The 26,818-nt window shown below is 48.3% G+C and overlaps 1 protein-coding gene across 1 annotated transcript in view; it reads right to left on the bottom strand.

Annotated features, from left to right (window-relative positions):
* Positions 1-26,818, bottom strand: part of CEP290 (centrosomal protein 290) — a 497,171-nt gene that overhangs the window by 116,951 nt on the left and 353,402 nt on the right. Inside the window, exon 39 of the mRNA XM_063927658.1 lies at positions 9,990-10,211. Within this exon, the coding sequence (XP_063783728.1) occupies positions 9,990-10,211 (222 nt within the window). The remainder of the gene's footprint in view (positions 1-9,989; positions 10,212-26,818) is intronic.

The raw sequence follows: 26,818 nt of genomic DNA, 5'->3' as shown, positions 1-26,818 counted from the left end.
TTAAACCTACCGGTAAAGCTTTTTCTCCTAGTCCGTAGAGGATGCTGGGGACTCCGTAAGGACCTTGGGGTATAGACGGGCTCCGCAGGAGACATGGGCACTCTAAGACTTTTAATGGGTGTGAACTGGCTCCTCCCTCTATGCCCCTCCTTCAGACCTCAGTTATAGAACTGTGCCCAGAGGAGACGGACAGTACGAGGAAAGGATTTTTGTTAATCTAAGGGCGAGATACATACCAGCCCACACCATACACACCGTACAACATGGTATATACTAAACCAGTTAACAGTATGAACAAAATAGCATCAGCAAGAGACTGATCTCAACTGTAACATAACCCTTATGTAAGCAACAACTATATAAAGCCTTGCAGAATTTGTCCACACTGGGACGGGCGCCCAGCATCCTCTACGGACTAGGAGAAAAAGATTTACCGGTAGGTTTAAAATCTTATTTTCTCTTACGTCCTAGAGGATGCTGGGGACTCCGTAAGGACCATGGGGTTTATACCAAAGCTCCAGACCGGGCGGGAGAGTGCGGATGACTCTGCAGCACCGATTGAGCAAACATGAGGTCCTCATCAGCCAGGGTATCAAACTTGTAGAATTTAGCAAAACTGTTTGAACTTGACCAAGTAGCTGCTCGGCAAAGCTGTAATGCTGAGACGCCTCGGGCAGCCGCCCAAGAAGAGCCCACCATCCTAGAGGAATGGGCCTTTACCGAATTTGGTAACGGCAATCCAGCCGTAGAATGAGCCTGCTGAATCGTGTTACAGATCCAGCAAGCAATAATCTGCTTAGAAGCAGGAGCGCCAACCTTGTTAAGGCCCTGACTACATCAAGGGACTTGGAATCCTCCAAGTCAACCGTAGCCACAGGCACCACAATAGGCGGGTTCATATGAAACGACGAAACCACTTTTAGGCAGAAATTGAGGACGAGTCCTCAACTCTGCTCGATCCACATGGAAAATCAGATAGGGGCTCTTGTGAGACAAAGACGCCAATTCGGACACCCGCCTCGCAGATGCCAAGGCCAACAACATGACCACTTTCCACGTGAGAAATTTTAATTCAACTGTTTGAAGAGGCTCAAACCAGTGTGATTTAAGGAACTGTAACACCACGTTAAGGTGCCACAAAAGGAGGTTGGATGTGCAGCACTCCCTTTACAAAAGTCTGGACTTCTGGGAGAGAAGCTAATTCCTTCTGAAAGAATATAGATAAGGTCGAAATCTGCACCTTAATGGAGCTTAACTTTAGGCCCATATCCACTCCTGTCTGTAGAAAATGGAGAAAACGACCCAGCTGAAAATCTTCCGTAGGAGCATTCTTGGCTTCACACCAAGATACACATTTCCTCCAGATACGGTGATAGTGCTTCGCCGTTACCTCCTTCCTAGCTTTGATTAGAGTAGGGATGACTTCCCCCGGAATACCTTTCCTAGCTAGGATTTGGTGTTCAACCGCCATGCCGTCAAACGTAACCGCGGTAAGTCTTGGAACACACAGGGCCCCTGTTGCAACAGGTCCTCCCTGGGAGGAAGAGGCCACGGATCTTCTGTGATCATTTCCTGAAGATCTGAATACCAGGCCCTTCGAGGCCAATCTGGGACAATGAGTATTGTCTGCACTCTTGTTCGTCTTATGATTCTCAATATTTTTGAGATAAGTGGAAGCGGAGGGAACACATAGACCGACTGAAACACCCACGGTGTCACCAGGGTGTCCACCGCCACTGCCTGCGGGTCCCTCGACCTGGAACAATACGTCCGAAGCTTTCTGTTGAGGCGTGACGCCATCATGTCTATTTGAGGAAGACCCCAACAACTTGTTACCTCTGCAAAGACCTCTTGATGAAGTCCCCACTCTCCTGGATGGAGATCGTGCCTGCTGAGGAAGTCTGCCTCCCAGTTGTCTACTCACGGAATGAAGACCGCTGACAGAGCGCTTACATGATTTTCCGCCCATCGAAGAATCCTGGTGGCTTCTGCCATTGCAGCTCTGCTCCTTGTCCCGCCCTGGCGGTTTACATGCGCCACGGCTGTGACGTTGTCTGACTGGATCAGAACGGGTAAGTTGCGAAGAAGATCCTCCACCTGTTGCAGGCCGTTGTATATGGCCCTTAATTCCAGCACACTGATGTGTAGACAAGCCTCCTGGCTTGACCATATTCCCTGAAAATGATTTCCTTGTGTGACTGCTCCCCATCCTCGGAGGCTCGCGTCCGTGGTCACAAGAACCCAATCTTGAATGCCGAACCTGCGACCCTCTCGAAGGTGAGCACTCTGGAGCCACCACAGGAGAGAGACCCTGGCCCTGGGGGACAGGCTTATCCTCCGATGCATCTGTAGATGGGACCCTGACCACTTGTCCAGAAAGTCCCACTGAAAAGTTCTCGCATGGAACCTGCCGAACGGAATAGCCTCGTAGGCCGCCACCATCTTTCCCAATACTCGAGTGCATTGATGAACTGACACTCTTTTTGGTTTCAGCAGGTCCTTGACCATGTTCTGGAGTACCTGGACTTTTTCCATTGGGAGAAAAACCCTCTTTTTTTCTGTGTCCAGAATCATGCCCACAAATGACAGACGAGTTGTCGAAACCAATTGCTACTTTGGTAGATTTAAAATCCAGCCGTGTTGTTGTAGTACTCTCAGGGAGAGAGACACGCTTTTTAGTAACTGATCTCTTGATCTTGCCTTTATCAGATCATCCAAGTATGGGATAATTGTGACCCCCTGCTTGCGCAGGAGCACCATAATTTCCGCCATTACCTTGGTGAAAATTCTCGGGGCCGTGGAAAGCCCAAACGGCAACGTCTGAAACTGGTAATGACAATCCTGTACAGCGAATCTCAGGTACGCCTGATGAGGAGGATATATGGGGACATGAAGGTATGCATCCTTTATGTCTAGTGACACCATAAAATCCCCCCCTTCCAGGCTGGAGATCACCGCCCGGAGAGATTCCATCTTGAATTTGAACCTCTTCAAATATAGGTTTAGGGATTTTAGATTCAGAATTGGTCTGACCGAGCCATCCGGCTTCCGGACCACAAATAGGGTTGAATAAAACCCTTTCCCCTGTTGCACTAGGGGAACCCTGATAATCACTTGCTGTTGACACAGCTTTTGTATGGCCGCTGAAACTATTTCCCTCTCTGGGGGAGAAGCTGGCAAAGTCTATTTGAAAAATCTGTGTGTGGGCACATCTTCGAACTCCAGCTTGTAGCCTTGGGATACAATTTCGACCACCCAAGGATCCAAATCCGACTGAACCCAGACTTGGCTGAAGAGTCGAAGACGTGCCCCCACCGGTGCGGACTCCCGCAGCGGAGCCCCAGCGTCATGCGGTGGATTTTGTAGAGGCCGGGGAGGATTTTTGTACATGGGAACTAGCCATTGCTGGTGTTCTTTTCCCTCTACCTCTGGCGAGGGAGGAAGAGCCACGACCCTTTCTGAACTTATGAGACCGAAAGGACTGCATCTGGTATTGAGGTGTTTTCTTCTGCTGAGGGGGAACGTAAGGCAAAAAAGAAGACTTACCCGCGGTAGTTGTGGAAACCAGGTCCGCGAGGCCCTCCCCAAATAAAACTTCACCCGTGTAAGTCAAAGCCTCCATATGTCTCTTTGAGTCAGCATCACCTGTCCATTGACGGGTCCCACAGGGCCCTTCTAGCAGAAACTGCCATGGCATTGGCTCTTGAACCCAAAAGCCCAATATCTCTCGCAGCCTCTCACATATATAACGCTGCATCCTTGATGTGACCTAAGGTCAACAAAATATTATCTTTATCTAGGGTGTCAATGTCAGATGACAAGTTATCAGCCCAAGCTGCAATTGCGCTACCCACCCATGCAGACGCTACTGCAGGTCTGAGCAGGGCTCCCGTAGTCGCATAGATTGATTTTAAGGTAGCTTTCTGCCTGCGATCCGCAGGATCCTTTAGGGCCGCCGTGTCCGGGGACGGTAGTGCCACCTTTTTGGACAAGCGCATTAAGGCCTTGTCCACCGTGGGCGAGGATTCCCACCGTAACCTGTCCTTTGAGGGGAAAGGATACGCCATAATAATTCTCTTGGGAACCTGCAGTCTCGTCTGGAGTTTCCCAAGCCTTTTCAAATAAAGTGTTCAGCTCATGAGATGGGGGAAACGTTACCTCAGGCTTCTTGTCCTTAAACATGCAGACCCTTGTGTCAAAGACAGAGGGGTCCTCTGTGATATGCAAAACATCTTTTATTGCAATAATCATATAATGAATACTCTTGGCCACCCTTGGGTGCAACCTTGCATCATCATAGTCAAAACTGGAGTCGGAATCCGTGTCGGTATCAGTGTCTGCTATCTGTGAAAAGGGACGTTTATGGGACCCTGAAGGGTCTTGTGACACAGTAACAGCCATGGATTGACTCCCTGCTTTGTCTTTGGACTCTACTTTGTCCAATCTCTTATGTAATAAAGCCACATTAGCATTTGAAACATTCCACATGTCCAACCAATCAGGTGTCGACTGTGCCGACGGAGACACCACCACCATCTGCTCTGCTTCCTCCCTAGACGAGCCTTCCACTTCAGACACGTTGACACACACGTACTGACACGTCGACACACACTTGGATATATGAATATGGGGACAGACCCACAATAAGGCCCTTTGGAGAGACAGAGAGAGAGAGAGAGAGTACGCCAGCCCACACCCAGCGCCAGAAGATACTGAAACAAAGTTCCAGCCTGTACAGCACTTTATATACAGAATTAGCACCAAATAAATGTGCCCCCACGCGTTTTTGCCCCCTGTTACTTATTCAGCAGGGGAGAGTCCGGGAGCAGCTTCTCTGCAGCATGCTGTGGAGAAAATGGCGCTGGTTAGTGCTGGAAGATCAAGCTCCGCCCCTTCGACGGTGGGCTTTGGTCCCGCTATTTTTATTATACTGGCAGGGGATTTATTATATACTGCCTACGCAGTATCTATATATGTGTGCCAGTCTTATGTGAGGTAAAAATTGCTGCCCAGGGCGCCCCACCTGCGCCCTTGCTGTGCCTGTGTGTGTTGTGGGAGCAATGGCGCGCAGCGCGCCCGCTGCGCGGTACCTCATGAAGATCTGAAGTCTTCTGCCGCCTTTGAAATCTTCTTGCTTCCTATACTTACCCGGCTTCAATCTTCCGGCTCTGTGAGGAGGACGGCGGCGCGGCTCTGGGACGAACAGCAAGGACTACACCTGTGTTCCAACCCTCTGGAGCTAACGGTGTCCAGTAGCCTAAGAAGCAGAGCCCATCAGTCCAGGAAAGTGGGTCTGCTTCTCTCCCCTCAGTCCCACGAAGCAGGGGGCCTGTTGCCAACAGTGCTCCCTGAAAATAAAAAACCTAACAAAAGTCTTTTCAGAGAAACTCAGTAGAGCTCCCCTGTAGTGCATCCAGTCTTCTCTGGGCACAGGATCTAACTGAGGTTTGGAGGAGGGGCATAGAGGGAGGAGCAAGTTCACACCCATCTAAAGTCTTAGAGTGCCCATGTCTCCTGCGGAGCCCGTCTATACCCCATGGTCCTTACGGAGTCCCCAGCATCCTCTAGGACTTAAGAGAAATCAAGAACCTCTGTTTTTTGCGCATTAATCTTATAACCTGACAGAGATTTACGATGCACTATCTCTCGGAACAAGTGAGGAAGGGAATGGGCTGGGCCAGAGATCATGAGTAATACGTCATTGGCATAAAGAAATATCTTCTGTTTTGTGGAGCCAATTTTAATACCTTTTATATTGGGGTTAGCACAAATTCATGCTGCAAACGGTTCTATTGTTAGGGCAAAAATTAGTGGGGAAAAGGGGACAACCCTGACGATAACAACCGCCTGGGAATTTTAAATTTCTTATCTGGATTAACCCATGGGTCTTCAAACAGGGTATTTAGTTCCTTTAACACAGGAAAAGTGGCTGAGGATTTTTTCTTACTATTAAAGTAAGATTCCTCACTCTCCTCGGTCACCTTATCAGGGATATTTAGAACTTCTCTGATAGCATCTATGAGAGCCTCTACACCCTGCGACCCTCCCCTACCTCTATGTTCACCTCACCTTCCTCCCTTTCTGGCCCTTCATCATCAGTCAGAATGCAGTATATGGGCCAAGATACGTTTCTGCGGACAAATGGTAGAGGACTGAGACGCTGGTCTGAATACGGAGTCCTTTTTCATAAACTCATCCATACGAGATAATTTTGTAGAAATGGTGGAAATCATACCCCTAATGGAGTCCAGGCATGCTGGTTCTGCCCCACTAGCCTGAGAAGGGATACTACACTGAGTACACACTAGTGAACCCCTGGATAAGAGGAACACTGGGGGGGTCATTCCGATTTGATCGCTCGCTAGCAGTTTTTAGCAGCCGTGCAAACGCTATGCCGCCTCCCACTGGGAGTGTATTTTAGCTTAGCAGAAATGCGAACGAAAGAATCACAGAGCGGCTACAAAAAAAAATTGTGCAGTTTCAGATTTGATGTCACAAACACGCTCTCCCAGCCACGCCTGCGTTTTTCCTGGCACACCTGCGTTTTTCCGAACACTCCCTGAAAACGGTCAGTTGACACCCAGAAATGCCCCCTTCCTGTCAATCACTCTGCGGCGGACATTGCGAATGGAAAGCCTCACTAGATCTTGTGTAAAACTACATCGGCTGTTGTGAAAGTACGTCGCGAATGCGCATTGCGCCGCTTACGCAGAAGTGCCGCTTTTTCACTTAATCGCTGCGAACATTTTTATCTAGCGATCAACTCTGAATGACCCCCACTGTGCCTTACATGAAACACAATATTTGCCTGACATACTGCAGTAGTGACAGCACACACACAGGAAAAGGTTAAAAACACAATTAACCCACAAACAGCCCTTCCATAGAGAAACAGAGAGATTATGGAACCACCTCATGGCGCCCTTATCGCTAACGTGAAGTTTAGCCGGGTCGCAGACTAAGGGGTATATTCAATTGCGGTCGAATTCCGGCGTGAATTCGACTGTTTTTGGATTGGACACAATTCGACAGGCGAAACCCTTCCGCCAGGACCCGAATTCAACATATTCAATAAATAACGGATTCGACAGTCCCGCTGTCGAAAAACGGACCAATTGACGAATAGTGGGCGGCCTGGATTCGACTTCATGGACCTCACAAAAGTGTTCAATAAATCCTGAAAAAAATTGCGTGGGGTCCCCCTCCTAAGCATAACCAGCCCCGGGCTCTTTCAGTCGGTCCTGGTTGTACAAATACGGGGGAAAAATTGACTGTTGTTCCCCCATATTTAAACAACCAGCACCGGGCTCTGCGCCTGGTCCTGGTGCAAAAAAATACGGGAGACAAAAAACATAGGGGTTTCATGTATTTTTAACACCAGCACCGGGCTCCACTAGTCAGAGAGATAATGCCACAGCCGGGGGACACTTTTATATAGGTCCCTGCGGCAGTAGCATTAAATCCCCAACTAGTCACCCCTGGCCGGGGTACCCTGGAGTAGTGGGGACCCCTTAAATCAAGGGGTCCCCCCGTCCAGCCACCCAAGGGCCAGGGGTGAACCCCGAGGCTGTCTCCCCCCCCCCCCCATCCAAGGGCGGCGGAAGGGGGGCTAATAGCTTTTTGTGACAAAAATAAAATATTGTTTTTTGCAGCAGAACCACAAGTCCCAGCAAGCCTCCCCGCAAGCTGGTACTTGGAGAACCACAAGTACCAGCATGCGGGGGGGAAACGGGCCCGCTGGTACCTGTAATTCTACTACAAAATAAATACCCGCAAAAAAACAACGCACACACCGTGACAGCACAACTTTATTACATACATGCACACCTACTTACCTATGTTGACACGAAGCAGTCGGTCCCCTTCTCCACGTAGAATCCACGGGGTACCTGTAAATAAAATTATACTCACAACAATCCTGTGTAGATCGGTCCTCTTCTTGGTTTGTAATCCACGTACTTGGGAAAAAAAAATGAAGAACCCGAACCACGCACTGAAAGGGGTCCCATGTTTACACATGGGACCCCTTTCCCCGACTGGCGGGACCCCCCGTGACTGCTGTCAAAGAGGGTCCCTTCAGGCAATCAGGGAGCGCCACGTCATGGCACTCTCCTGATTGGCTGTGCGCGGATGAGCTGTCAGTCAGGCGGCGCACTCGAGATAAAATGTAGCGCATAGGCGCTCCATTGTATCCAATTGTGGGAACTTTGCAGTCAGCGGTAGACCACAAGAGTGACCCCACATAACCTCGCGGTCTACCGCTGACCGCAAAGTTCCCACCATTGGAAATAATGGAGCGCCTATGCGCTACATTGTATCTCGAGGACCTGTCTATACCCCATGGTACTAAATAGATTCCCAGTATCCCCTAGGACAGCGGTGGCCAACCTGTGGCTCTTGAGCCACATGCAGCTCTTTCTTTCTTCAAATGTGGCTCCTAACACACAAAGTCACATGACCACAACAGAGACGGTAACCACTGCTCTCCAGAAAAACATGCAGCAGCACTACGGGGACTTAGAACTGAGGGAGCCAGATACTAGAGATGAGACACCCACCAGCAAACAGAGGACACATAAGGGGCTGCTGCAGTGGCATGAATTGGGGGAAGCTGAAGTGACACATGAGGGTGCTGGCTGAAGTGACACAGGAGGGTGCTGGCTGGAGTGACACAGGAGGGTGCTGGCTGGAGTGACACAGGAGGGTGCTGGCTGGAGTGACACAGGAGGGTGCTGGCTGGAGTGACACAGGAGGGTGCTGGCTGGAGTGACACAGGAGGGTGCTGGCTGGAGTGACACATGGGGGAGCTGAAGTGTATTATGTGTATCTGGATTTTTCAATGTGTTTTATGTGGATCTGGCTTTTACAATTATTTTATGTGGAAGTGGCTTTTTCAATGTATTTTATGTTGGATATGGCTTTTTCAATGTATTTTATACCAGGGGCGTGGCCTAGAAGGCAACAAGGCCGTACCCCATTTTTCATGTGCGCCTTCGGCTCAATGTCGGCTCTTTGACGTACCGAACACATTTTTTTTTGGCTCTTTGTCTCTGATTGGTTGGCCACCCCTGCCCTAGGACGTAAAAGAAATAATCTCAGTTGTGTAATATCTTTTAAATCTTATGTGTGCACATTTTCCTAATTCCATATATATGTACAAGAGAAAGTGACATATCCATTGGAAAACATATCTTGATTGCCCTTAGAGCCAGCCCTAGGGATAAACAGTATAGGCAAATGCCTAGGTGCATCTGAAAAGCCTAGGCGAATTTGGACAGCCTGGACTTCAAAATATTAATTAGCAATTTCGTGCTGTAGCTTTATTACAGCCACTGTAGCTGTCCAGTGCAATGAAGTTTAATTTTATTTTGGCACAGCATGCGAGACAGGCAAAGCAGTAGAGCCATGAAGGCTAACAACCACACATGATAATATAGTGCATGGTCAGTAGACATCAAAGAAGGTAAGTGTGGAGGCTGGAGAGACACTTGTGTGGGCTGAAGCCAGAATCTGCAGCGATTCATCCATGTTGTTTGAGATATTACAGTATATAAGTGGTCCATATTTTAACATGGTCTAGAGCAGGGGCTGGTGAGACACTTGTGTGGGCAGCAGAGAAACAAGGGGGATGAGGCTGTGTGGGCTGGGGAGCATAACACAATGGGGAAAGGGGAGCTCAGCACCACAAGGCTAAGCCCTTCTGTTAGACCACACCCCTTTTGTGAGGCCACGCCCCTTTTTCATATGCGCAGACCTGAGGTGCACGCGAAAGCTCCCACATGTTGGGGGGACGGGGGCACACCAGACAAAATCTTGCATAGGACACCAAATTGGTCAGGTCCAGCTCTGATTACCTTCCAGCGGCAACACATAAACTAGTCATATATATGTAAATAAGCCTCCATTACATCATAATCTGTCTAGGAGGAACTTCTATATATATATTTAACATGGCATAGAAATATTATACTGAAGCAATATTCCATTACCTGTATGCTGCTTGTCAGCCGTTTTAGCCTTTTCTTCAATTCTTCATTTTCCTTATCAACGTCATCTTTTTCTTTTTGCAGTTTATTAAGCATTTTTTGTTTGTCTCGCAGCTCCTGGTTTAGGTTTCCAAGGTCTTCTGTGAGGTTATTCTCCCTGGTCTTGCCATTTTTCAATGCTTCTTTTAGCTTTAGCTGTTGTTCATTTAAATCTTCAATTCGTGCCTGTAACGATAATATCATGTCTCTTCACAATTAAATTTCTCTCCTTAAAATACCACAAAGGAATTAGGTTTTGGATTAAAACTCTGTAATCAGCTTTTAAAGTTAAGAAAGGATAATGCTACAATTTTCATTTGCAACCAACCCAAGCACCATGGGACATCATTTGCTAGGAGATGCTTAATGAGAGAATTTGCTTCAAATTAATTATTTAAGTCTTGTATCCATGAAAGGAATATCAATAAAACAAGCCAGACAACATAGGTTACTGAAATGCTAACCTCTGGCTATATTATCGATTTAAAGATCAATATGGTGTCAAGTGGCAAAATAATATCTAAATACAATGTAGTATCATTACATAATTGCCAAACAAACTGCAATTACTTTGTAAACAAGCAAGCAATAACATGTCAAGTCCTCAAAATTAACTGCAATGGTTTTTATTATTTCTGATAATTATGCAACAGAAAAAAAAAAAACCCCAAGATGCAGATTGTCTTAAAAAATAAAATAAATAAAAAATAAATAAATAATTTAATCAACATACTTAAAAGCAGATAGGAACATTTCAGAGGTCATCTGAGTAGAACATCTAATTTCCTAAAGGTCCTCTTCCACGCAATTAGCAGAAGCAAAATCCATCAACAGAAAAAGTAAAAAAAAAATAAAGACAAAAAAGTACACCTCACACAATAGCATAATCTAGACCAGCGGTGGCCAACCAGTGGCTCTTGAGCCGCATGAGGCTCTTTCTTTATTTAAATGTGGCTCCAAACACTCTAAATCATGTGACCACAACAGATACAGAAACTGCTACACTCCAGCCAGACATGCAGCAGTACTACAGGGACTGAAAATTGAAGGAGCCAGATACTAGAGGCGAGACACCCACTGGCAAACAGAGAACACATTAGGGGCTGCAGCAATGGCACAACTTGGTGGGGGAACTTTAGTGACACATGAGGGTGGGCTAGAGTGACACAAGGCGGAGCTGGCTGGTGTGACACAGAAGGGTCCTGGCAGTAGTGACACATGGAGGAGCTGACTGGAGTGATGAAGGAGGGTGCTGAAGTAGTGACACATCGGAAAGTTGGCTGGAGTGGCATAGGAGGGTGGTAGCAGGAGTGACACATGAGAGAGCTAGCTGGAGTGACATGGGGTGCTGGCAGGAGTGACATAGGAGGGTGCTAGCGAGAGTGTCACATGGGGAGCTGGCTGGAGTGACATAGTAGGGTGCTAGCAGGAGTGTCACATGGGGAGCTGGCTGGAGTGACATAGGAGGGTGCTAGCAGGAGTGTCACATGGGGAGCTGGCTGGAGTGACACATGGGGGAACTTAAGTTTATTATGTGAATCTGGCTTTTTCAATTATTTTATGTGAAAGTGTTTTTTTTAATGAATCTGACTTTAATTCTTTTTACTTTATGTCATTCTGGATTTTTCAATGTATTTTATACCATGGCCGTGGTCTAGCAGGCACAAGGCCACATTCCATTTTTGCATGCGCCTTCGGCTCGATGTCGCTCTTTGACGTACCTAACAAGGTTTTTTGGCTCTTTGGCACTGACTGACTGGTTGGCCGCCCCCGATCTAGACCACATACCTGTGGGGCACTACAAAATTTTGTACTTTTTATTTTATATTATAAAATGACTCTAGTTGACTTGCCAATTTGTATTTCTCGTTAAATCAGTGTCATTATATGCAAAGTTTAGCTTTAAAAGAGAACCATACGTGTGTGTGTGTGTGTGTGTGTGTGTGTGTGTGTGTGTGTAAATTAGTGATATAATATCTCTTCATTTGACATTTTGAGAGAATATATGGCACATTACCAATATTTGACAAACATTCAGAATGTGAATTGTTTTATTTTATCAGTTATGCAAGATGGTCTGTAAAGGCCAACTAAACAAGTGAAAGCTGACATATACAGTATACTGTATATGGCGGGCTGTTATAATAATGTTAAATGTAAGCAAACATCTGTTTTTGTGTAGATTACATACTTTTTTTTCCTGTGCAGCAGATTTCATAAATGTACTCCAAATAGTCACCATATGTGGTATGAGGTATTAAATCACCTAAGGTTCAAAAACCATTTAGAAGTTTTTTTGAGCTTTACATGACAGTGACGCACTGATTTATGGGTAACACTCACTGGCGTATATCTATAATGGGTGCAGTGTGTGGTGCACACGAGGCCCTGAGTCCAGAGGTGCCCCCATCGCACACGCTATACCCATTTCTCTGACGTCCTAGTGGATGCTGGGAACTCTGTAAGGACCATGGGGAATAGCGGCTCCGCAGGAGACTGGGCACAACTAAAGAAAGCTTTAGGACTACCTGGTGTGCACTGGCTCCTCCCACTATGACCCTCCTCCAGACCTCAGTTAGAATCTTGTGCCCGGCTCAGCTGGATGCACACTAGGGTCTCTTCTGAGCTCCTAGAAAAGAAAGTATATGTTAGGTTTTTTATTTTCAGTGAGATCTGCTGGCAACAGACTCACTGCTACGAGGGACTAAGGGGAGAAGAAGCGAACCTACCTGACTGGAGATAGTTTGGGCATCTTAGGCTACTGGACACCATTAGCTCCAGAGGGATCGAACACAGGACCCGACCTCGATCGTTCGGTCCCGGAGCCGCGCCGCCGTCCCCCTTACAGAGCCAGAAGCATGAAGATGGTCCTGGAAATCGGCGGCAGAAGACTTCGGTCTTCAACAAGGTAGCGCACAGCACTGCAGCTGTGCGCCATTGCTCCTCATGCACACCTCACACTCCGGTCACTGATGGGTGCAGGGCGCTGGGGGGGCGCCCTGAGCAGCAATATTAACACCTTGGCTGGCAAAAAATCACAATATATAGTCCCAGAGGCTATATATGTGATAAATACCCCTGCCAGAATCCATAAAAAAAGCGAAAGAAAAGTCAGCCGAAAAAGGGGCGGGGCTATCTCCCTCAGCACACTGGCGCCATTTTCTCTTCACAGTGCAGCTGGAAGACAGCTCCCCAGGCTCTCCCCTGTAGTTTTCAGGCTCAAAGGGTTAAAAAGAGAGGGGGGGGCACTAAATTTAGGCGCAAATCTGTGTATTATAGCAGCTATAAGGGAAAAATCACTGTGGGTAGTGTGAATCCCTGCATTATATAGCGCTCTGGTGTGTGCTGGCATACTCTCTCTCTGTCTCCCCAAAGGACTTTGTGGGGTCCTGTCCTCAGTCAGAGCATTCCCTGTGTGTGTGCGGTGTGTCGGTACGGCTGTGTCGACATGGTTGATGAGGAGGTTTATGTGGAGGCGGAGCAGATGCCGATAAATGTGATGTCGCCCCCTGTGGGGCCGACACCAGAGTGGATGGATTGGTGGAAGGTATTAACCGACAGTGTCAACTCCTTACATAAAAGGCTGGATGACGTAACAGCTGTGGGACAGCCGGCTTCTCAACCCGCGCCTGCCCAGGCGTCTCAAAGGCCATCAGGGGCTCAAAAACGCCCGCTACCTCAGATGGCTAACACAGATGTCGACACGGAGTCTGACTCCAGTGTCGACGAGGTTGAGACATATACACAATCCACTAGGAACATCCGTTGCATGATCTCGGCAATGAAAAATGTGTTACACATTTCTGACATTAACCCAGGTACCAAAAGGGGTTTTATGTTGGGGAGAAAAAGCAGACAGTGTTTTGTTCCCCCATCAGATGAGTGAATGAAGTGTGTGAAGAAGCGTGGGTTCCCCCGATAAGAAACTAGTAATTTCTAAAAAGTTACTGATGGCGTACCCTTTCCCGCCAGAGGATAGGTCACGTTGGGAGATATCCCCTAGGGTGGATAAGGCGCTCACACGTTTGTCAAAAAAGGTGACACTGCCGTCTTAGAATACGGCCACTTTGAAGGAGCCTGCTGATAAAAAGCAGGAGGTTATCCTGAAGTCTGTATATACACACTCAGGTACTATACTGAGACCTGCAATTGCCTCAGCATGGATAGTGCTGCTGCAGCGTGGTTTATTACCCTGTTAGGACAGGGATACTATTTGCTAACCATAGAGCATATTAAAGACGTCGTCTTATATATGAGGGATGCACAGAGGGATATTTGCCGGCTGGCATCCAGAATTAATGCAATGTCCATTCTGCCAGGAGGGTATTAGGGACCCGGCAGTGGACAGGCGATGCTGACTTTAGAAGGCACATGAAGATTCTGCCTTATAAGGGTGAGGAATTGTTTGGGGATGATCTCTGGGACCTCATATCCACAGCAACAGCTGGGAAGGAAAAAATTTACCTCAAGTTTCCTCACAGCCTAAGAAAGCACCGTATTATAAGGTACAGTCCTTTCGGCTTCAGAAAAGCAAGCGGGTCAAAGGCGCTTCCTTTCTGCACAGAGACAAGGGAAGAGGGAAAAAGCTGCACCAGACAGCCAGTTCCCAGGATCAAAAATCTTCCCCCGTTTCCTCTGAGTCCACCGCATGACGCTGGGGCTCCACAGGTGGAGCCAGGTGCGGTGGGGGCGCGTCTCGGGAACTTCAGCGACCAGTGGGCTCGCTCACAGGTGGATCCCTGGGTTCTGCAAGTAGTATCACAGGGATACAAGCTGGAGTTCGAGGTGACTCCCCCTCGCCGTTACCTCAAATCAGCCTTGCCTGCTGCCCTCGAGGAGAGGTAGTACTGGCAGCAATTCACAAGCTGTACTTCCAGCAGGTGATAATCAAGGTACCCCTCCTTCAACAAAGCCGGGGTTAATAAAATTCCACAATGTTGGTGGTACCGAAACCAGACGGTTCGGTGAGACCCATTCAAAAATTGAAGTCCTTGAACACTAATATACGAAGGTTCAAGTTCAAAATGGAATCGCTCAGGGCGGTTATTGCAAGCCTGGACGAAGGGGATTACATGGTATCACTGGACATCAAGGATGCTTACCTGCATGTCCCCATTTACCCTCATCACCAGGAGTACCTCAAAATTGTGGTACAGGACTGTCATTACCAATTCTAGACGTTGCCGTTGGTCTGTCCCCGGCACCGAGGGTATTTACCAAGGTAATGGCCGAAATGATGATACTCCTTCAAAAAAAAAAGGGAGTTCTAATTATCCCGTACTTGGACGATCTCCTTATAAAGGCGAGGTCCAGGGAGCAGTTGTTCGTCGGAGTAGCACTATCTCGGGAAGTGCTACAACAGCACGGCTGGATTCTGAATAGTCCAAAGTCGCAGCTGGTTCCTACGACGCGTCTACTGTTCCTGGGTATGGTTCTGGATACAGAACAGGAAAAAGGGTTTCTCCCGGAGGAGAAGGCCAAGGAGTTGTCATCTCTAGTCAGAGACCTCCTAATACAAATACAGGTGTCGGTGCATCAATGCACGCGAGTCCTGGGAAAGATGGTAGCTTCTTACGAAGAAATTCCATTCGGCAGGTTCCATGCAAGTATCTTCCAGTGGGATCTGTTGGACAAGTGGTCCGGGTTGCATCTTCAGATGCATCGGCTGATAACCCTGTCCCCAAGGGCCAGGGTGTCGCTGTTGTGGTGGCTGCAGAGCGCTCATCTTCTAGAGGGCCGCAGATTCGGCATACAGGACTGGGTCCTGGTGACCACGGATGCCAGCCCTCGAGGCTGGGGGGGCAGTCACACAGGGAAGAAACTTCCAAGGACTATGGTCAAGTCAGGAGACTTCCCTGCACATAAATATTCTGGGACTAAGGGCCATTCACAATGCCCTAAGTCAGGCTAGACCCCTGCTTCAACACCAGCCGGTGCTGATCCAGTCAGACAACATCACGGCGGTCGCCCATGTAAACCAGCAGGGCGGCACAAGAAGCAGGATGGTGATGGCAAAAGCCACAAGGATTTTCCGATGGGCGGAAAATCATGGGTTAGCACTGTCAGCAGTGTTCATTCCCGGAGTGGACAACTGGGAAGCAGACGTTCTCAGCAGGCACGACCTCCACCCGGGAGAATGGGGACTTCATCCAGAAGTCTTCAAAATGATTGTACACCATTGGGAAAGGCCACAGGTGGACATGATGGCGTCCCGCCTCAACAAAAAGCTAAACAATATTGCGCCAGGTCAAGGGACCCTCAGGCGATAGCTGTGGACGCTCTGGTAACACCGTGGGTGTACCAGTCGGTGTATGTGTTCCTTCCTTTGCCTCTCATACCCAAGGTACTGAGAATACTAAGACGGAGAGGAGTGAGAACTATACTCGTGGTTCCGGATTGGCCAAGAAGAGCTTGGTACCCAGAACTTCTAGAAATTATCTCAGAGGACCCATGGCCTCTGCCGTTCAGACAGGACCTGCTGCAGCAGGGGCCTGGCCTGTTCCTAGACTGACCACGGCTGTGTTTGACGGCATGGCGGTTGAACACCGGATCCTAAAGGAAAAAGGCATTCGGGAGGAAGTCATTCCTACGCTGATTGAGGCTAGGAAAGATGTGATCGAAAAACACCGCATATGGCAAAAATATGTTGCTTGGTGTACGGCCAGGAAGGCCCCAACGGAGGAATTTCAACTGGGTCGATTTCTGCAATTCCTACAGTCAGGAGTGACTACGGGCCTAAAATTGGGTTCCATTAAGGTCCAGATTTCGGCTCTGTACATTTTCTTCCAAAAAGAACTGGCTTCACTGCCTGAAGTTCAGACTTTTGTTAAGGGAGTGCTGCATATTCAGCCCCGTTTGTGCCTCTTGTGGCACCGTGGGATCTCAACGTGGTGTTGGATTTCCTGAAGTCGCATTGGGTTGAGCCACTTAAATCCGTAGAGCTAAAATACCTCACGTGAAAAGTGGTCATGCTGTTGGCCTTGGCGTCGGCCAGACGTGTATCAGAATTGGAGGTTTTGTCATGCAAAAGCCCTTATCTGATTTCATATGGATAGAGCGGAATTGAGGACTCGTTCCCAATTCCTTCCTAAGGTGGTATCAGCTTTTCATGTGAACCAACCTATTGTGGTGCCTGCGGCTACGTGGGACTTGGAGGACTCCAAGTTACTGGACGTAGTCAGGGCCCTCAAAATATATGTTTCCAGGACGGCTGGAGTCAGGAAAACTGACTCGCTATTTATCCTGTATGCACCCAACAAGCTGGGTGCTCCTGCTTCTAAGCAGACTATTGCTCGCTGGATCTATAGCACGATTCAACTTGCACATTCTGCGGCTGGACTGCCGCACCCTAAATCTGTAAAAGCCCATTCCACGAGGAAAGTGGGCTCTTCTTGGGCGGCTGCCCGAGGGGTCTCGGCTTTACAACTTTGCCGAGCTGTTACTTGGTCGGGTTCAAACATTTTTGCAAAAGTTTGATACCCTGGCTGAGGAGGACCTTGAGTTTGCTCATTCGGTGCTGCAGAGTCATCCGCACTCTCCCGCCCGTTTGGGAGCTTTGGTATAATCCCCATGGTCCTTACGGAGTTCCCAGCATCCACTAGGACGTCAGAGAAAATAAGATTTTACTCACCGGTAAATCTATTTCTCGTAGTCCGTAGTGGATGCTGGGCGCCCGTCCCAAGTGCGGATTGTCTGCAATACTTGTATATAGTTATTGCCTAACTAAAGGGTTATTGTTATGAGCCATCTGTTACTGAGGCTCAGTTATATTTCATACTGTTAACTGGGTATAATATCACGAGTTATACGGTGTGATTGGTGTGGCTGGTATGAGTCTTACCCGGGATTCAAAATCCTTCCTTATTGTGTCAGCTCTTGCGGGCACAGTATCCTAACTGAGGTCTGGAGGAGGGTCATAGTGGGAGGAGCCAGTGCACACCAGGTAGTCCTAAAGCTTTCTTTAGTTGTGCCCAGTCTCCTGCGGAGCCGCTATTCCCCATGGTCCTTACGGAGTTCCCAGCATCCACTACGGACTACGAGAAATAGATTTACCGGTGAGTAAAATCTTATTTTTTTTTAAATACTTACCCCTCCAGTAGTCCAGCACCGATGCCAGCAGTGCTTTGGAATCGCCGTGAAAATGTGCAGCGGGCATTTTCCCGGTGATCTGCGCAGTAGAGTCTGAGCCCTCTAGAGCTCAGACTCTCCAGTGCTGCCAGCAGAGAGGAGGGGGCCCGAGCAGAGGAGGAAGCACACAGGCCTTCTCCGCTCTTAACGCACCTCTAATAAAACTACAAATGGTTCTTGTTTCTGGTCTTCTTTTAGTGCATACACAAGTGAAGGAAATACAGATGTGTGCTTGCTGCAGTCACATTAAACAGCCCTTGAAGTCAAGCCATGCCTTAACGGGACTCGGTAGTGCCAAGGATCTTTTTTTTGCATTCCCCCCACCACCTCCGCGCGAAAATGCATCTTAGACGCACAATAATGTAACAGAACGCACAAGCAGCTGCTGCTGACGAAAAATTATATGCAACATACCTATATTCATGTGCAATTGCGGCTCTATCTGCATCCGAAATGCCATGTTACAGTGTTTTCCAGGAAAACACTGTAGCATACAATTTTGTATGCAAACAGTCGCAGTCACACACAGAATATAGGCACGCTGTATATCATTTTAATCAGCAGAAGCTGATTGTGCGTCCTATTACATTACTTTGCATATGAGGCACACTGTTGCAGATAAAAACACTCAGCGCTACTGGGTCACACGGCACACATGCGTTGTGTGTAACACAACTTGAATCACACTGACCAAAGATGTAAGAGGACACATCTGTATACATATGTAATACAATAGAATTTCACAAAGAACCTGCACATCCACAATTAATAATTTTTAAAAAGTAAAATTTTATAAATCACCATCATAAATGTAGCAGCCAAAATTCACATAAAGTGCATGTAGGTCCAAAAATCAGCATTATGTTTTCCAGAGATTAGAGGACTGTCCTCACATTGACCACCCTGGCAGGCTTGTACAATATGCCTATTTGTCCTGGATTTTTTTTTTACTTATCTCTTCCTGCTGGGTAGGGGGAGGGGAGCACTGAGCACAGACTGTATGGGATATTGTTAAACACCCCCTGCTTCTCCCTCTGTCACTCTCTGCCTCCCCTTCATCCTCAGACTCCCGTCACCAACTGGCTCCCAGTTAAAGAGGCCAATCCAGGGATCGGCGGAATCCCGGATTTGGGCCCACACACACACTGACCGCGCTGGCGGCATTTCAAATGTAGCACCGGCCGCCAGCCAATCAGAGCTGGCAGACCGTCAGACAATCAGGGAAGCAGCAGCAGCCGCGGCTCCTGATTGGCTGCCGGACTGCCAGTGCTGACTGGCTGGCAGCCAGCGCTACATTTGAAATGCGGCCAGCGCGGTCAGTGTATGTGTGTTTCCATAGCTTCTGCCCGCCTAAGAAGAGTAAGTCATATTTACTTATCGCTACCTACACCCACCCTCCCTCACTGCTCCAGACATCCCCCCTGCTCGCTAAACCCACCTTCCCTTCCTGCTCCCTACACCCACCCTCTCTTCCTGCTCCTTACACCCACCCTCCCTTCATTTTCCTTACATGCTCCCTACACCCACTCTCCCGCTGCTCCCTACACCCACCTTCCCTTCCTGCTCCTTACATGCTCCCTACACCCACCCTCCCTTGCTGCCCTCCACATATACTCTCCCTGCTCCCTACTGCAATCCTGGGATCCCGGGATTGAGCATTTTTCAATCCAGAGATTAAAAAAATGCCCGGGATTGGCCTCCTTACTCCCAGTTTCCCCGTCACCCTCTGCCTCCTCGTCACCCACTAGCTCCCCGTTATCCACTGCCTCCCCAGTCTCTTACTGCCTCTCCCTGTAATCCTCTGCCACCCACTGCCTCTCCCTGCCACCCACACACCACCACCACCTGCAGCAGCTCTATTCAGCATAATGTGGGCTCTACCCGGCGTAATGTTTGACGGGGGCTCTACCTGGTGTAATGTGGGCACTACCTGGCATAATGAGTACCAGGAGCTCTACTGTGGTGTAATGTGTATAAGGGCATCTACTGTGGTGTAATGTGTGTAAGGGGTATTATTCTTTAGTTTGAGAACCCCCCGACATAAATCATCGCTTCAGATATGTCCAAATACACTATTGTTGCAGTTGTGCCAAGCATCTGTTCTCAGTGAGCCAAGTCCAGTGGGACTCTGCTTGCACAGATCATCTTTTTCATTAAAGTGAGTCTGAATCGCAATACGATGCACCAAAACAGTTTCACGAGACTGTACTGATTAACTTCATATGCAAAACTTGTACATCTGCGTGCGACTGAGTCTGATTCGGTATAGGAAGTGTTAAAATGCAGTGGTCATGGCTTTTTTTTCACGCTAAGTTCCATTGTGCTTTGTATACAGATTCTGACTCAGTCGCACACAGATATACAAGTGTTGCATATCAAATCAATCAGTGCAGAATTATGAAGTGATTTTGTTGCACTGCAAAAATATGCTACACTGCTCAGTGTGACTTATTTGCCCCTCATGGCATACACAAGCTAGGTGTATGAAGACACATCTGTAGAATCTGATTGTCTGTTATAAGCAACACCTAGACTTTTCCTCTTTAGAAGATTTGATAGATCTTTTCCTTGGTTGTCCTAGAGCAAAATAGGAAATTAATACCTACCGGTAATTCCTTTTTTCGTAGTCCGTAGTGGATACTGGGGTTCTGTACTTTAGTACCATGGGGTATAGATCGGGTCCACTGGAGCCTGGCACTTTAAAACCTTTAGTGTGTGTATGTGTGTGCTGTCTCCTCCTCTATATGCCCCTTCTACCAGACATGGGGGCAGATGTATTAACCTGGAGGAAGTGATAAACCAGTGATATGTGCAAGGTGATAAAGGCACCAGCCAATCAGCTCCAATATGTAAATTAACAGTTAGTATCTGATTGGCTGGTGTCTTTATCACCTTGCACATATCACTGGTTTATCACTTCCTTATGCCTTCTCCAGGTTAATACATCTGCCCCTCAGTCTAGGAAAACTGTGCCTGAGGAGACAGACATACCACAAGAGAAGGAATAAATACAACAGCGGTGAGGCAAAAAACCAACACACAACCATAACCAAAAGGAGGGCGCTAACCAGAACAGAGGATAGCAACACCAACCAAACCAGGATAGCACAGCTATCCCAACCACATAAAGGGACCGCAACTGAGGCGGGCACCCAGTATCCACCACGGAGCACGAGAAAAGGAAATACCGGTAGGTATTAAATTCCTATTTTCTCTTACGTCCTAGTGGATACTGGGGTTCTGTACTTTAGTACCATGGGGAAGTCCCAAAGCTCCCAAACGGGTGGGAGAGTGCTGAGACCCCTGTAAAACCACCTGACCAAACTGAAGGTCATCCGTGGCCAAGGTGTCGAACCAACAGAATTTCACAATAGTGTTCGAACCAGACCAAGTAGCAGCTCGGCACAACTGTAAGGCCGAGACACCCCGGGCAGACGCCCAGGAAGAGGCAGAGCTGCCGAAGTATAGACTTGTTGAATGGTCAATCTGAGCCACCAAGCAAATGATTGCTTAGAAGCCGGGCGACCAATCTTTGTGGCATCCTAAAGGACAAACAGCGAATCAGATTTTCGATGACGAGCCGTCCTCTTGACACATTCAGAGCCCTCACCACATCTAAGGACTCTGGCCCAATGGAAGCGTCAGACAACACCAGAACCAAAATGGGTTTATTGACATGAAAAGCGGAAACCATTTTTGCCAAAAACTGAGGACGGGTCCTGAGTTCCACCCTGTCTTCATGAAAAATCAAAGAAGGGCTCTTACAGGATAAGACCCCCAATTCAGAGACACGTCTTGCAGACGCCAATGCCAATAACATCACCGTCTTCCAGGTGAGAAATTTTAACTCCACCCTACGCAAGGGTTCAATCCAGTCCGATTGAGGAAAGGACAAAACCACATTGAGATCCTACGGGGCTGTGGGAGGTACAAAGGGCGGTTGCAGATGAAGAACTCCTTTTAGAAAGGTTTGTACTTCCAGCAACATGGCAAGTTGTTTCTGGAAAAAAATAGAAAGCGCCAAAGTCTAGACTTTGAGGGAGCCTAAGCATAGGCCCATATCCACTCCCGATAGTAGGAAATGTAGAAAATGACCAAATATTAAACTCCATGGGAGACACCTTTCTACTTTTGCACCAGGAAACATACTTCTTCCAGATACGATGATAATGTTTTGACGTTACCATCTTCCCGGCTTAGAACATGGTGGAAACAACCCGGGAGGGAAGACCTTTTCTTGCTAGAATCTCCCTCTCAACCTCCAAGCTGTCAAACGTAGCCGCTGTAAGTCTGGATAGACAAACAGACCTTGTTGAAGATCTTTTTGGAGCGGTAGAGGCCAGGGATCTTCCAGAGCCATGGTTAGGAGGTCCAAGTACCATGCCCGTCGAGGCCAATCCGGGGCAATTAGAATTGCTTGAACGCTTTCCCTTCTTAGTGTTTTTAGAACCCTTGGGATTAGCGGTAGAAGAGTAAACAAATGCACAAACTGGTACCCCCATGGCGTCGTCAGCACATCCACTGCTACAGCCTATGGATCCCTCGTTCTGGAACAGTATCGGCATAGCTTCCTGTTGATACAAGAAGACATCAGATATATCTGCGGACATCACCACCGGTGGATTAGCAGTTGAAACACTTGGGGATGTAGGCCTCATTCCCACGGATGGAGGTCGTGTCTGCTGAGGAAGTCCGCTTCCCAGTTGTCCACTCCTGGAATGAATATGGCTGGTAGGCCCTTGCGCTGGCCTCCGCCCAGAGGAGGATTTTTGACACTTCTCGCATCGGCGCTCTGCTTCTTGTTCCCCCTTGTCGGTTTATGTACACCACTGCTGTGGCATTGTGCGACTGAACCTCGATCGGCCGATCCCACAGGAGATGGGAAGCTTGCAGCAGAGCACTGTAAATTGCCCTGAGTTCCAGGACGTTTTATCGGCAAAGCCGATTCCTGAACTGACCATCTCCCCTGGAACTGGACCCCTTGGGTCACGGCCCCACAACCCCAGAGGCTGGCATCCGTTGTGAGTAGAATCCATGAGTGGGTATTGAAATTCCTGCCTTCAATCAGGTGAGGAACTTGCAGTGAAATCCAGGCTTTGAGAGATAAGGTCACATCCTGATGCATGTGAAAGTGAGACCCTGACCATTTGTCCAGCAGATTCAGCTGAAATGGCCGGGCATGAAATCTGCCATATTGGATTACCTTGTAAGCAGCAACCATCTTGCCCAGCAAGCGTATGCAAAGATGAATGGAAACCTTGCGAGGGCGGAGCACTGAGCGGACCATAACCTGGACAGCCAAGGCCTTGTCCATCGGAAGAAACACTTTTTGAGACACTGTATCCAGTATCATTCCCAGGAAGTGAAGATGTTGGGTCGGTTCCAGGTGAGACTTCTGGAAGTTTACGATCCATGCATGATCCATAAGCAGGCGAGTCGTCAGATCTATGCTGTGCAATAGACGCTAACTGGACATAGCTTTTAACAGGAGATCGTCCAAGTAGGGGACTATGTTGACTCCCAGTATGCACAGTTGCAACATCAACTCCGCCATGACTTTGGTGAAGACCCTCGGAGCTGTGGACAGGCCAAAGGGCAAGGCCTGGCACTGGAAATGGTCATCCAAGATGGCGAACCTGAGGTAAGCCTGATGAGGGGGCCACATAGGGATGTGTAGGTAAGCATCCTTAATAATCTATGGATACCAGGAATTACCCCTCTTCCAGACCGGAGACCACTGCCCGCAAGGATTCCATCTTGAATTTGACCACCCGTAGATATGGGTTTAGAGACTTCAGGTTTAAGATGGGTCGCACCGAACCGTCCGGTTTTGGAACGACAAAAAGACTGGAGTGAAAACCACTGTTGTGGAAGGGAGGAGGTACAGAAACCACCACCCCTGTCTGCAAAAATTTTTGACTGGCCTCTTGCAAGGTAACTTTTGCTGCGGGCAAAACTGGTAAGCCCGATTTGAAAAATCTGTGAGGAGGAAGTGTTTGAAATTCCAGCCAGTAACCTTAGGAAATGAGTGCCCTCTACCAAGGATCCCAGCAGTGTTAAAGGCGAGCACCCACTTGAAAATCGCCCTGCCGCTGGTGCCAACCGTCACGCAGAAGGCTTCGCGGCAGTGGATCCGGTGGTCTGGTCCAGGAAGGCAGCAGTTGCAGGTTTATGGGACTTACCACGAGATCCTCTCAGAGTGGTGGAGACACCCCGGCCCCTACCTCTAAACCTCGCCACACGAAAGGACTGCAAAAAGGGTCCTGTGTAAGTACGTCTAGCAGGTGGCGCAGCCGACGGCAGATAAGTAGACTTACCCGCCGTGGCCTGGGAGATACATTTATTTAATTCGTTCCCAAACAAGGCATCACCTGTAAAGCGAAGATTTTCTACAATCTTTTTGGAATCAGCGTCCGCTGACCATTGACGTAACCATAAAGCTCTGTGTGCCGAAACAGCCATAGCAGTAGTGCGGCCATTTATCTTACACAAATCCTTTATAGCCTCGCTCATACAATTAGCAGTATCCTGTATGTGTTGTAGCAGAGTAATGACCTCATCCCGGGGCAGAGTCTAAACCATCAATAACAGAATTGGACCGCTTTACCATTGCTCTGGAAATCCACCCACAAACTATTGTGGGGCGCTGTGCTACACCCGCTGCCGTATAAATTGCCATGAGAGTGGACTCAATTTTATGGTCAGCAGGTTCTTTCAGGGATATAGCCCGTGGTACCGCAGTACCATTTTCTTAGACAGTCTGGACACAGACGTGTCGACCGACGGGGAGTTTTCCCAGACCTTCCTGTCCTCAGCGGGCAGAGGAAAAGTAGTTAAAAACCTCTGAGGAATTTTAAATTTCATATCAGGGTTCAACCATGCTTTCCTGGCTGCGAAGTTTAACTCTTTAGACACAGGAAAAGTGGGTGAGGACTTTGGTCTAACATTAAAGTACAACTCCTCATCTGGTTCTGACTCCTGAACTGGGATGGGAAGAACTTCTCTAACCACAAAAATGAGGGCCTCCACCCCTTGGGATAGAGAGCTGTCCTCATCTATCTTATCATCAGCCACATCAGGCTGATCAAAAAAAGAATCAAACTGGAGCACCTGTGGCAGTGAGTGTTTATGTGAAAAACCACCAGAGGGGGCTGAGAAGCCTTTCTGGAATCTGCTGCTTTTGCCATAGAATCAATAGACTGTTTCAACACCTGACTCACCTTTTTAGCTGCAGCTAATTCTGAACTGACATTCTGAATCATGCATTTAAAATTGTCCAACCAGCCAGATGCCTGTGAACTGTGTCCATGTGGAGATAAGGAGCATTGTTCACACATGAGTGACCCCGCTGAAGACGGTGTTGAGTTACAAGTAGCACACATTACCATGTCAAAAGACATCTTACAGAACTGTAATACAGCACAGCCCACTGACCAACACCTCCACACAGACCCTAGAAAGCCCCTAGAGTGACACTGAGGAGTGGACACCAGCACACGGAACACAGCAGTACAATGTGTAAAATATGTGTATGGCTTGATAGGAGTGCAGCAGCGTCACCGCTGGAGTGCTCCCCTCTCTATGACCCCCTGGTACCAGTACAGGGTCTTGTAGCAGCGTGGGTCAATGGAGGAGCAGCATTCATGCAGCCTGGATGATCCGCAGCAGCAGGAAATGGCACCTTCCCGCTTTGGGAAGCCCCGACCCCGTAATGGCGCGCGGTCCCCGATTCATAGATTATACTGGCCATGTTATTAAAACATTAGAATATGTACAACAGTAAACACAAAGCCTTTAGTGACCGTGAGCACTGCAGGGCATCTGCCCTGAGCCAGTTTGCCCGCGGCGGGCACCACAGCTCGTGGCCCGTGACCGCCACTCGAATTGCCGCCAAAACTGCCCCGGGGACCCGCCAACCGGGCCCCGGTGTAACAGTCACTGCACCTGGAACTTCAGCATCTGTTAGAGGGTGGCGGCTGGCTCAGTGATCGCGCTAAGCCGGAAAAAAAGTGGGTCCCAGGGACCCCTCACTTTCAAAAAATGGGGTCCTACCTGTCCTTCTCTGGGTCCCATTGGAAAGTAGGTTCTTATTAATCTTATTAAATTATTCAAATATAAAAACAGAGTTGATTTGGACACTACAAAAGTGCTGCAAGAGTGAGGATGGGGTGACAATGCTGCTGGGCTGTGTAGCATACCGGACACCATGTACTAGAGCTGTAACTAGACATTTTGGTGCCTTCAGCAGAAAGTGAATTGGTGCTCCCCCTCCTATATCCGGAAGAATGGACAGTGCGCACCAAAGGTGCGTTGCTAAATTTTAGGGGCGTAGCTTCGTGGGGAAGGTGCATGGCCACATAATAGTGCCCATTCACATTACACAACATAGTAGTGCCGCTTATACACATTGCACCAGGTAGAACCTCCTATACACACTGCGCCAGGTAGAATCTCCTATACACACTGCGCCAGGTAGAGTACGTTATACATATTGCGCCAGATAGAGCACGCTATGCACTTTGCACCAGGCAGAACACACTATACACTTTGCGCCAGGCAGAGCAAGTTATACACATTGCACCAGGCAGAGCACATTATACACATTGCACCAGGTAGAGCACGTTATACAAATTGCACCAGGTAGAGCAAGTTATACACATTGCACC

Source organism: Pseudophryne corroboree, chromosome 6 (genome assembly GCF_028390025.1).
Source record: "Pseudophryne corroboree isolate aPseCor3 chromosome 6, aPseCor3.hap2, whole genome shotgun sequence".
Lineage (NCBI taxonomy): Eukaryota > Metazoa > Chordata > Amphibia > Anura > Myobatrachidae > Pseudophryne > Pseudophryne corroboree.
This window is presented reverse-complemented; position numbering and strand designations above follow the sequence as displayed.